This window comes from Homarus americanus, unplaced genomic scaffold, assembly GCF_018991925.1.
Source record: "Homarus americanus isolate GMGI-L3 unplaced genomic scaffold, GMGI_Hamer_2.0 scaffold34921, whole genome shotgun sequence".
Taxonomy (NCBI): Eukaryota; Metazoa; Arthropoda; class Malacostraca; order Decapoda; family Nephropidae; genus Homarus; species Homarus americanus.
The window spans coordinates 21,919,993-21,931,525 of record NW_024741901.1 but is presented as its reverse complement, the minus strand read 5'-3'; the positions used below and the strand labels follow the sequence as shown (position 1 = coordinate 21,931,525).

The 11,533-nt window shown below is 39.3% G+C and overlaps 1 protein-coding gene across 2 annotated transcripts in view; it reads left to right on the top strand.

Moving 5' to 3' along the window:
* The first annotated feature begins 23 nt into the window (after positions 1–23).
* Positions 24–11,533, top strand: part of LOC121876285 (protein DENND6A-like) — a 42,076-nt gene continuing 30,566 nt past the window's right edge. For both annotated transcript variants that reach the window (XM_042381325.1, XM_042381324.1), the window contains exon 1: positions 24–225. In XM_042381325.1, coding sequence (XP_042237259.1) covers positions 112–225 — 114 coding nt within the window. In that variant the 5' untranslated portion in view covers positions 24–111. The remainder of the gene's footprint in view (positions 226–11,533) is intronic.

Genomic DNA, 11,533 nt, shown 5'->3' with positions numbered 1-11,533 from the left:
CCACCTGTGAGTAGAGGAACACAACACTCCTCTCAGTCAGTGTTTTGTTTACGGTGGTGAGGACGAGAGGCATGTAAGGCGTTCCTCTCAACGAGTGGAATTTAGTATAATATGTCGCCTAATGATGAAAAGGATACTCCTCTCTTGCCGTGGGATAATTTCAGCCGTTGGGTCCATGCGATATGTGTCGTCACATTTGATCTGGAGCTGGGACAGGCTATGGAGGTAAGAGTTAAGATTGGAAACTCGCTCTTTACAACAGCTTCTTATCCAGTTACTTTACTTTATCCTCTTCACTACTCATCAGCTTTACTAGCTGGTCGGTCTGTTTTCTGTTACACACTGTTGACTAGGACTGGACATGAGCAGACTCTTTGACAACCTGAACATGTGGCAGTGTTGGTCAAGCCCGGACTTGAAGCTCACACTTGGTTTAATACTCTGGAACACTGATTCGTATTAACTGGCAATTTTAGAAAAATATTCTGTGGAGGAAAACTTATTTTTTACCTCAAAGATATCCCCTGAATGGTGGAAAAAATTAAAATTTCGTAATTTAGTTTTTCAAAGTATTTGTTACAGTGCTGTATATGCATAGATCCTCAAAAGTTAAATTGTGAGTTTACGCTAAACACACTTACCCATAACAAAAGCCCTACCCCTGGTGGCCGATGAACATGTTATCCATTCCATACAGACATGGGTTAATATGTCGCTTATCATTCATTGTTAGTTGTAAATCAATGTTAAACCCAGTTTGTCTGAATTCCCAATTGGTCAGTTGCAAGGAAGCTTTTGATCGGTGGTTCCGTGACTGATAGACCTAGTGTGTACTTTGGCTCATAGGTGGTTCTCTGGCTGACGGGCTGCGCTATAAATGGGTGAGTTCAAAGTTAATTTTTTTTTTTTAGGATATTCGGTATAAGTAAATACTTTCCATCATCTATTGACAAATGCTTCTGATGGTAGTCCTGTAGCAGGTGGCTAACACCAGGAGTTGTTCGATTACATTCATTATGTCCACATGTTCTTTGGATGTTAATGGGTAATAAAAATTATATGACAATGTACAGAGCCAAAGAACCTAACCAACCAAATAAACCTACTTAACTTCTAAGCCAGGGGGCTCTGTCCCCCCCAGACCCACCTGCCATATTAAACACAAAGTACATACTTTCATATCTGGTGCTAATGAAAGCAATTTTCTTGCAGTGGGTTGGTGTAATTTTATGTTTTTATGTGGATGTAAGATTACACTTGGACTGAGTGGCTTGGTTGTTGCACAGAAACAAAGAGAGATGACACGCACCAACACCGCAGATTTTTTGAAGGAATATTTACTGTAACTAATTAATTTCTTCACATACAAAGCATGTGCAGACATCATTTTTAATGACATATGATCAGTTTTTCACCATGTTTTACCCCACAATTTCCCTCATCCTTCATACCCTGCCCACTACAGGTGATTTATGATTGTAGATAGAAAAAAAAAAGCAATATTGCAGTAAACAGCAACAACAGAATTCCGGAAATTCACTACACTCAATCGATAGAACTATTTTTCTATGATAATTTTCTTATACAGTATTTCATTAGGTTTGGTAACACCATTTTTTTATCAGATTCTTTGGTTGCTGTAATTTGCAATTTTATAAAAACAAATAAATAAATACTTATAATTAAAATAAAAAGTTGTCTTCATTTTTATAGTTATTGTTATCCAAAGAACATGTGTGGAAAAAAGGAACATAATTGAACTACTGGTGTTAGCTCTCTGCTCTACTATTAGCTACCCTTCTGATAGACCTTTCCATGCCATACCTAACCAAACCTACCATATTTAACATAAATTAACCTGGAAGTGTCTACTAGCTGGGAATTCCTGGTAGCTACATAGCCAGATGTTAAGTTACAGTACTGTATACAGTACTTGTATTGGAAAAATCATGTAGGTAATGATTCGATTGTGCACATCCACAAGTTACTAACTAAAATATATAAATTTTTTTTATCTTTCATCATGTTTTAATTGAATTTGACTTTCATTTCTGTCAAAAATGATCAGTTATGAAAATAACTCCCCCCACTACCTACAATTTGGATTCTCCAAAGCATGCAGGGCTTTGAAGTAGAGGGAAAGGTAAAGGTTTGTTTTATTCCATAGCAGAAATTTTTATTTGGAACCACAATGGGTCCCCACAGTTACAGTAATTCCAAAAGCAGATTTGATTTGTGTTGTATATATATACAGTTCAGGTTGGACTTCGTTAATCCAGGACCCGATAGTCAGACAGCTTTGATGGTTCGGGACAGGTATCAGTAGGCCTATAATATACAATTTTCTCTCTGTTTTTTTGATAATCTACTTATTTCTGTGTCACAGTACAGTAAACTTGTGCCATTGCACTAACACTTTGTCATAAAGAGTTCCAGTAAGCCTGGGTTAGATTTATGCTGATGTAACCTGTATTGGTGCTGGTAATAGTACATTTTATGCATTATTTTGCCTTTATTTTTTAACTCGGCTTCGTTGGTTTGGAATTTTCGGTAATCCGGAACCGGTCTGGTCCCAAGCTTCCCGGATTAGCGAGGTCCAGCCTGTATAATGACTCTTGATATCTGTTTCATTTATATTGAAGTTTTTAAACTTGATATATTTTTCTGAAGAAACATGATATATAAAAAATATTACTGGTAAGCTATTTGGTGTGCCTTAATTTGGTGTGCCACTTACCATCTTGTTCATATTTTGCAAATAAATTATGGAAGGTATTTGCTTAGCACCAATGTTTCATTATACAGGGTATAGATACCTTAGTGTCATTGACCATCGTTTGTTACTACTGAATTGGTATGTAACTACAGTACAGTATTTTTTTTTCCGAGGTGAAAAAACTTGGTTTCAATATTTTATTAATACTGTAAACTGTACACTGTACTGCAAAAGATAATGCTTCAGCTCATTATCAGTCTCAGTGACCTGTTTCTTAATGTTTAAGTTGTATTTCTATCCAAATATAACTTCATTCTTGTTACCCAGTAACCACTGGCCAAGGAGTCATCATTGTCCATAAGACCTATGCTATTACCTTCATCAATAATTCCTGTGTCAACTCATTGATCCACGGATGGGGAAAGACAAGCCTTCTGTGAGAGAATTTTGGTAATTTTTTTTTTTTTTACGTGGAATAGGCTACCCGGGCACAGGTCATTGACCCACAACGGGGCCTAGGGGGCAAAAAAATAAGAGTAAAAATAAATTAAAAATAGAAAAGAAAAGGATTATATTAATCTACACCACGATTATGCCGGAAAACCAGCTTTTTGAAGTGAAACATTGTATGAGTGTGGAAACACAAAAGAAGGCAGAGCATTCCACAGCTTGGCTGTGTGAGGAAAAAAGGATGTACTAAAACGGGTTACTCAAGTGAGACCGACATACACAGAGAAACGGTGGACACCGCGGGCAAGATGATTGGTACGAGGCCGCGGCCTTGCTGGCAGTACACAGGATGCCAAATCCACCGATCATTGCCCGTTAAAGTACCTGTAAAAGAGAGAGAGTGAAGCAGCATTGCGACGGAGAGAAAGGGAAGAAAGAGGGCTGAGGTTACCCAGGAGTGTATGAATGACGTGTGAGGGAAGTTAATATGGGATGTGTTTACAGCTTCGGAGGTATTAAAGCTGTCATCCTCATTGTGAAGAAGGAAATAAACAACCTATCCAAGGAAGTAGGATACATGAACATGTTCACTCTCACCAAAAACTTCTCGAATGCTATTAGCACTATGCAATCTGAAACCATTCCGAGACGACAAGCCCCTTTCTGCTCAGTTTCACATCTATCGTGTCCAGGTGTTCGAGAAGTTTTTGTTGAGAGTGTATATGTACTGTACACTACAGTACAATGAAATTGAAGAAGCTTATGTTTCACTAGTTCTTGGATCCCATCCACAAAAGCTAACTAATAAAGAACAAAACAATTAGAAATACAGAGAGCAATTTAAAGACGTGAATAAGTATGAAAGAGAAACACCTGGTCGATATTTCACAAGGAAATTCATGGTTCAAGCATTTCAGGTGATTAATGATGGATTACAAATTTTCAGTGGGGGATGACGCCTCTAAATGAGAAATGAGTTCCAAAGTGATTAGGGTAATAGAAGATGCTCTGAAGTGATATGAGAAAAAATATCAAGAGAAGGAAAAAGGAAGTGTGCAACTAGCAGTGGGTGTTGTTGTTTTCATGGTGAGAAACATCAAACAATAGGATCAGACTTATCAAGAGGATGCTTTATAGGCAGGAGAGTCAGAGACAACAGAAGGTCAACCTGTCTGCCAAAACAGTATGGCTGTGCTTCGCACAAACTAGTACTGTATGCCATGTTTCCACTGCAGCTGCGATGTGAAGTAAAGCTTCGTTAATAAGTACAGTACAGATATTTATAAGGGGTGGTAACTTTTTGTGTACCTGTATTTTCAGCGTACTGTATTGTACTGACTAATTTACGTTTACTTGGCCACTGTATATAAACTTATGTTAGGTGTTATGTTATGTTAGGTGACTTTGTGTAAGGTTTAGCCTGTTGAGGGTAATAATGTAACAGTTTGCTGTCACAACAATGATGCATGAGTGTACAAGGTAACAAGTCAACAAGTCCCTCCCGCCTTATTGTCATTAAGCCTCGAGTTTGGGGGTTATCATACATCTACACTTGAGTTAATAGCATGGAACAGTCTGATACTGAGAGTGCAATATTTAATTTGAATTAAAATGTTCAGCTCAGGGTACTTCAGAATCATAAACTGGACTAGACCGTAGCTCCATCAGTGTCATGAGTCGCCCACACTTGCCCTACATTTTAGTGTAATGTTTAGCCATGAATGTGTCCTGTTCCTGCTCATCTTCCCTTAGGCTTAAGCTAGAATTCCATTCGCGCGTTAGTGGTTGCGTTAGCATGAAAAATAGGTCACATTGAAATGTACACTGCTGTTTCCATTGGCACATTTGCGTTCGCGATTGAAAATGCTTAATACTGTACTCTTACAGTACAGTTGAACGGTATACTGTAGTACTTTTAGAATAGTGTAACCCAAAAGATGATAACATTCATTGGATTGGCCTTATCCAGATGATGCAGAAATTGTTCTGGTCTAGCTTTATCCATGAGTGGCAGTAAATGTGATGATTTAGGCGGGAACTATGTCAAGGGAGAGAGTGACAGTTATTGGTTGTGGAACAAAGCCGCTCAGCAAAGGAGACAATCTCGCGGCAACTGAACAAGTGTGAACTGTGACGAGCTATGTACAGGTAGTATGTACAATATACCTTAGTGACGCACTACGCCAGACCTTTGCAGTACGGTATATTCTGTACAGTACTTATTTTTTTTCACACTAGTCACTATGTTTTGGTTGTTTGGGTAATGGAATCTATTAACTTTTGATTTGTTGTAAATACTCGAAATTCCCACGTTTTATTTATTTTTTTTAACCTTTGATTATGTCCAGGGCACGGTTGTTGTTATAATGTTATTATTACACTTCAACAATGAAGGTCTTTAAGGGGAGCGTCTGGTTGAGATACAAGGGGCTTTAAATATTGGCCGAATGCTTTGATATTCCTTGTCACTAATTACAGACAATATGTAGGTCAATTCTAGCCCCCAAACTCCCTCCTCTGCCCCCCCTTCATTTTTGGCCCTTTTCACCCGTTTCTAAATTTTCAAGGTGCTTCTCCTTCATTATTATTTGCTCCACTGTCTTGAAATTTATATGGTTTAGAGAATCCATGGTGTCCTTCAGTATGATAGGATAAGTTTATTTTTTGCTTTGGCTTGGGTCTACAATTTTTTTGAAAATCACATGCCATTTTCTTCAATGGCATACAGTATAATGCGCAAAAGTCAAGATTATTTTGTCAACATGGTTAGCACCAGAAAAAATGGAATTGAACCATATTTTTTCTGGTGCTAACCTTGTTGACAAAATAATATTGACCCTATGTAAGTATGGAGGGTCTGATAATGCTACAACGGTATGTTATGTTATGTTAATGAAGCTGCTCTGAGTTGTAAAAGTACAATACTAGCGCGATAGTGATGATTTATTGTAACTTGTCACTGATAAGTTAATGTCCCAATTCACTCATTTCTTGTTGCTAGAGGTTTACTGGGTATTTATAAGATCTGAATTATGAACAGCATTAACAAGAGCAGCCGGAGCCACACTCGTGTTGTTTTCTTATTTTTAGCTAAACAATAAACAACTTATTTCAAATTTGAGACATAATATATATCCCGACTGGAATTTCAATCGGTTCCAAATATGAAGAGGTAATAGTTCTGACTTCGAACAAAATTGAAATTCAAACCCCTTACTATTAGAAGGTACATTGGAGATCCACGCGAAAAAAAGAAACATCTAACCTCTCCTACACACACCTCTCGACGTCCCACTTGAAGCCGACACTACCGACGTACACGCCACCACAATCACACTAAAAGGTATGTCCCTCAATATTGGCAATGCCTTTGTGCCTCCCTCCACCTCTACTGTACCTGTCCTACCACTAACTATCACCCTCCTTGTGGGGGGACCTCAACGCCCAACACCCCAGTCTCTGCTCTCAGGGGCCCTACCCAAACTTCCGGGGTAACTCCTGACTTTCTTACCTACAAACCACTGATGACCCTGTTACCAACACCTCTTCCCTCCCTGACCAGATATCCCTCCTCCTAGAGACAGGCCTGGCACTTGACCTTATTAGGGACCTGCCACGCTTTGTCATAAATAGATAAATTGTACCGGGAATTTTCTCACCACACACTCATCATTCTGTCACTTTATGTAACTTGCTGACAAAACCCATGACCCTTCAGGCTTTTACGCCCTTAATGCATGAGTCATGAAGTCAAGCATGAACTGCGCAAGCTTCCCAGATGGGCGTTGTAAACGCTTTTGCGCTTCACCTTGCACAGGATGACAAGGGGGTGCCCAATAAACTAGCCCCCTCGGTGGCAAATATAAAAAAAAATATATATATATATATATATATATATATATATATATATATATATATATATATATATATATATATATATATATATATATATATATATATATATATATGCAAGTAAATCACTGTAGGGTATATGATAATCATTACAGTTCAGTGACTCACCCCTGAAGATGTGAATTACACGAAAGCTTGGGAACTTCGTGTTTTCTTTTTCTTGTGGTTATCAGCATATATATATATATATATATATATATATATATATATATATATATATATATATATATATATATATATATATATATATATATATATATATACGTAATAGTATTAAAAATAAAAAAATATAATTAAAAACAATATTAAAACAAATATATCAAAGATAATGATTTGTGGAATGTTTATATGACAAGCCCCTGCAAACGCAATAGTGAAAGGGAATACATGCCAAGAGCGGGAGCCATAATATTTGTGAACGAACAAGGATGTCAGCTGATGTTATGGAAGCAAGAAAGCCTCTCACAATGTCAACGTGTTGTATGAGTACGGAGAAAGGCCAGTTAGTTACCTTGGATATTTACTGTATACTTGGCCCATAAGCCTTAATGGTCAGCTGTGTTCCTCTTGTAATTTTCATTCACAAAGCGTTGCACTTTAAACATAGCATGTTCGATCCTCGGGCAGGGTGAAACTATGGGCAAGTTTCTTACGCCATTTGCCTCTTGTCTACCCAGCAGTAATTGGGAACCTGGATGTTAATCGATTTGCGGATCGTATTCCTGAGTAATGGTTAGCCAGTGCAGTTGGCGAGTTGTCCGATCTTCTCGGACTATTCATTGCCACTGGATCATGCAGCTCGTTAACATAGGGTATGGTTGTTGTGTTGGCGACAGCTTCTACACCTTAAACAAATTCACGCCGAGGTGGCCTTTGGGCCGGTCATCCTCGTTTCACGAGGGGAAACCATTACAGTATGTTGAGATTAATTTTGTTAAGGTAAGTGGATGCTGCTTCTCACATTCCGTTTCTCTCACCATTTCAGAAAATGTACCTCCTCCTCCCTCAGCACACACGTACACCCCCCTCCACACACACACTATCCTTGTCCTTGAGTTGATAGTGGAACCTTACTACATTTACAGAGCTAATGAATATTGTGAATCCTCCCATCATCAGCAACAAAATTTTATGACATTTTTTTTTTACATGTTTTTCTGGGTTGCTCATATGCGTTGATATAAAACAAGGCAAGAGTTACTGTCACTCACGTTTATAGCTGAAGTGAGACTTGTCAGTGTGATTAGCATGGTTTGGGTAAATGTACACCTGTTTATGTTTAGCCTTATGAAATGTTACAGGATGTTATTTATAAATTTTTCTCGGCGTGTGGTTTCGACTCATAAATTATATTTTGAGCTGAAATCAGGCTAGCCAAGAGGAATAAGAATGCCAAATATTGGCGACTCTCGTGTGTGACGCAGTGGGCGAATGGATTGATAAAGTGCTTGGGTTGAGTTGCGTGTGAGAAGTGGTTTAGGTGACGTCAGCGAGGCGCGGGAGACGACGCCCGGCAGCATGGATACAACTGGCCAGTGTAGTGTTGTTTGGTTTAGTAAGTCGTTCACTTGACTTACCACTTATGACGTTGAATCAATCATCCTTACTCCGTCTAGGAATTACCAGAGATCCGTCCATTGTCTTCGAGAAATAATGGTTATTAAAAAAAAAACTTGAGGGACAGTGATGGATGACCCGTGTTGACACGACGCACAATCCACCAAGCGGGCAGTGGGCCGTCATGTTGCCTGCCAGATTTATCCTCTCCGCGTTCTCCAGTCTAGCAACCGGTCCAACATTTCTTCCAGAATATAACTTCTCAACTTCCCCCAAGAATATTTTACCAGCTGACCGGTAGTCGAACTTTTTTTTTGGTTACGACCTTCGTTGTCCAGTGTTATTACAGGAGGGAATTGGATTACCCGGAGAGAATCTGCATGTCTAGTCGGGTCACTGAATAGCAACCTCACTTCCGACCTGGGTCGGAGATTTGAACCCGGGACACAGTAGCAAGCGCGGTACTACTACCACCAACAACCCTACACGCACAATAAAGTAGCCGCTGTAAGCGGCAAAATAAAAAATTAAATTCTACACGTTTAAGAAAGCAAGCATGAACTCTTTTATGACCGCATGCTTCCCTGTTGGGAGCTGTAATGCTATGACACTTCGCCTTACTTAGGATGCGAGGGGATGCCCAGTAAACTAGCCCCGCGCCTGTGGGGCAAAATTTCATAGGCTAAAAAGAGCCTAAGTATATATATAGTTATCTCCCATCCCACTACACTGTATTATCAATCACACAGTATATTCCTTATATTTCCAGTCTAAATAGTAACGCTCCGAGATGTGATACCTGTTTCAATTTCGCTAGTTACTGCGTTACCTGACTTGTGACCTCTCTAAAGACTTGCTATTACGACCCTTTCTCTTTGTTGTAATCTGACCTATCTCAAAACTCAATAACCCCAAAACATTATAAATAGAACACTGTGGCATAGTAGACTTCCCCGTGTCGCCTACTCTGTTTACTGCTTAAGGTTATTTCAGATTATAAAGTTTTAAAATGGGTCAGATAATTTATGTATAGAACTGCATTGAATCTAGTGCTGAACTTTGTGTTTACATCCTCTTTTTATATATTTTTTGTGCACTATATGTCTTTGTTACCTTCACACTTTACATTGAGCTTTGCAGGCGCGTTCTCATTGGCTGGTTCTTTCCTTGGATTTCTCCCTTTCTCTTCCTCAGTTTACTTTCCTTTATTTCTCAGGCCCATTTTCCTCAGTCAGCATATCTCTGCTATCACATTCACTTACTGTCTTTTGAGATTTATCCATAAATCACTCCACGACTTGTTGAAATTTTGCATTCCCTTTCACTCAGGATCAACGGTAACTATTGTGTACAGTATTTAATATCGTCTCAAAATTTTACTTGTAATTACTCGTACTAGTAGCTTCGATGTTCTTATGCTATTTTAGGGATCAATTTCACATTGTGAGCGACACAGTGATTTGAGTCCCTCATTAAAACCTTTCACTCGTATCCGCCTCTTACTTCCTCATCCTGCTACTTTTGTCTGCTGTTACATAATAAGTCAGGGATTCGTTGTGTGTGTGTGTGTGTGTGTATGTATATATATATGTATGTGTGTGTTTATTTTTTTTTTTTTGCTTAGATAGCTACTGCATACATGTTGTTAGTTAACTCGTCTCCATCTAGATGAGATTGATCATTTCACAGCTTGTCGTAGGCAGCTGCCGGCATTACGTAAATACCGTATACTGATCTGGCTAGTGTACGTATAGAAGGGGTGCGTTTTAACAGGAAGTAAATGTTTATTCCCAGCTCCATTAAAATAGTGTGTTGCCGTGTATGTAACACACTCTTTATTGTCGTTGCTCTCACTTGTATGACAACTCTGCCTTTACTGTTTTCTTTTTAGTCTTCTCTCCGTTAGCCAATACTACTGTCATTTCACTTCATTGTAAATTTACAACAATCTACTGTCACCATACACACTGTTGCCCCGCATCCTACATTTACTGTTCCATCCTCCAGTACCCTCAACCTAGTGTCATCAGTCTCTTACTCACTTTACGATCCTCTCTTGGCAGGAGAACTGTTGAGTATTGTGGCGGGTCAGGTGGATGGAATGATCCAAGGATAAGATGGTCCTTGGCGTGATCGAGGGAGGTAGTGTTCGGCGAGGTGGCAGGAGCATTACTGTGTTCAGTCTTGGGATCTGTTGTACGTGGGGTCAAAACAGAAATCCGAATTAGTTCCGTCAGAGCTGTTTTATTGACTTGTTGCCCCTGCCAGACATTTGTATCATGATACTATTACACTTGACAAAGCCAGATATTTATTCAAGTCCGCGTAACACATGCTACTTGTAATACGGTATAACCTAAAGCAGTAAAGTTTTAGGTTTATCACTGTATAGTAGTACTAAGGGTAGTTGGAGTTTGTGTGAGGGCTTCCCACCGTTGTTGTAGGCCAGTCGGATTAGTTGTGGTGGGTCATAAAACTCTCCTGTACTACGCTATTGCGATGGTCTTAATAATGATTACAGTTATGTAATTTTGATCTATTCAGTACACAACATTTGACAAGTTTCATTTCACCATGTGTGGTAGACGCTATTATTTACTTCATCATGTTATAGTGTCCATAGTGTATCCTCGCCCGTGTGTGTGTGTGTATATGTCTGGTGGGGAGTGCAGGAGAGTGCCGTGGTGGAGGTGAGGGAGAGGTCACGTGACACTGGCCACACTCATCAAGATAATGCAGCACCAGCACTGGCTGCACTGCCTGGTCACCCTCCCTCCATTTGTTGTGATCAGCGGGGTAGGCAGAGCGACACACTACTGTATACTCGCCCAGACATCTCTGCCCGCCCACATTTTATACCAGGGATACCGATACTCATTATATACTTTTTCCAGTCTG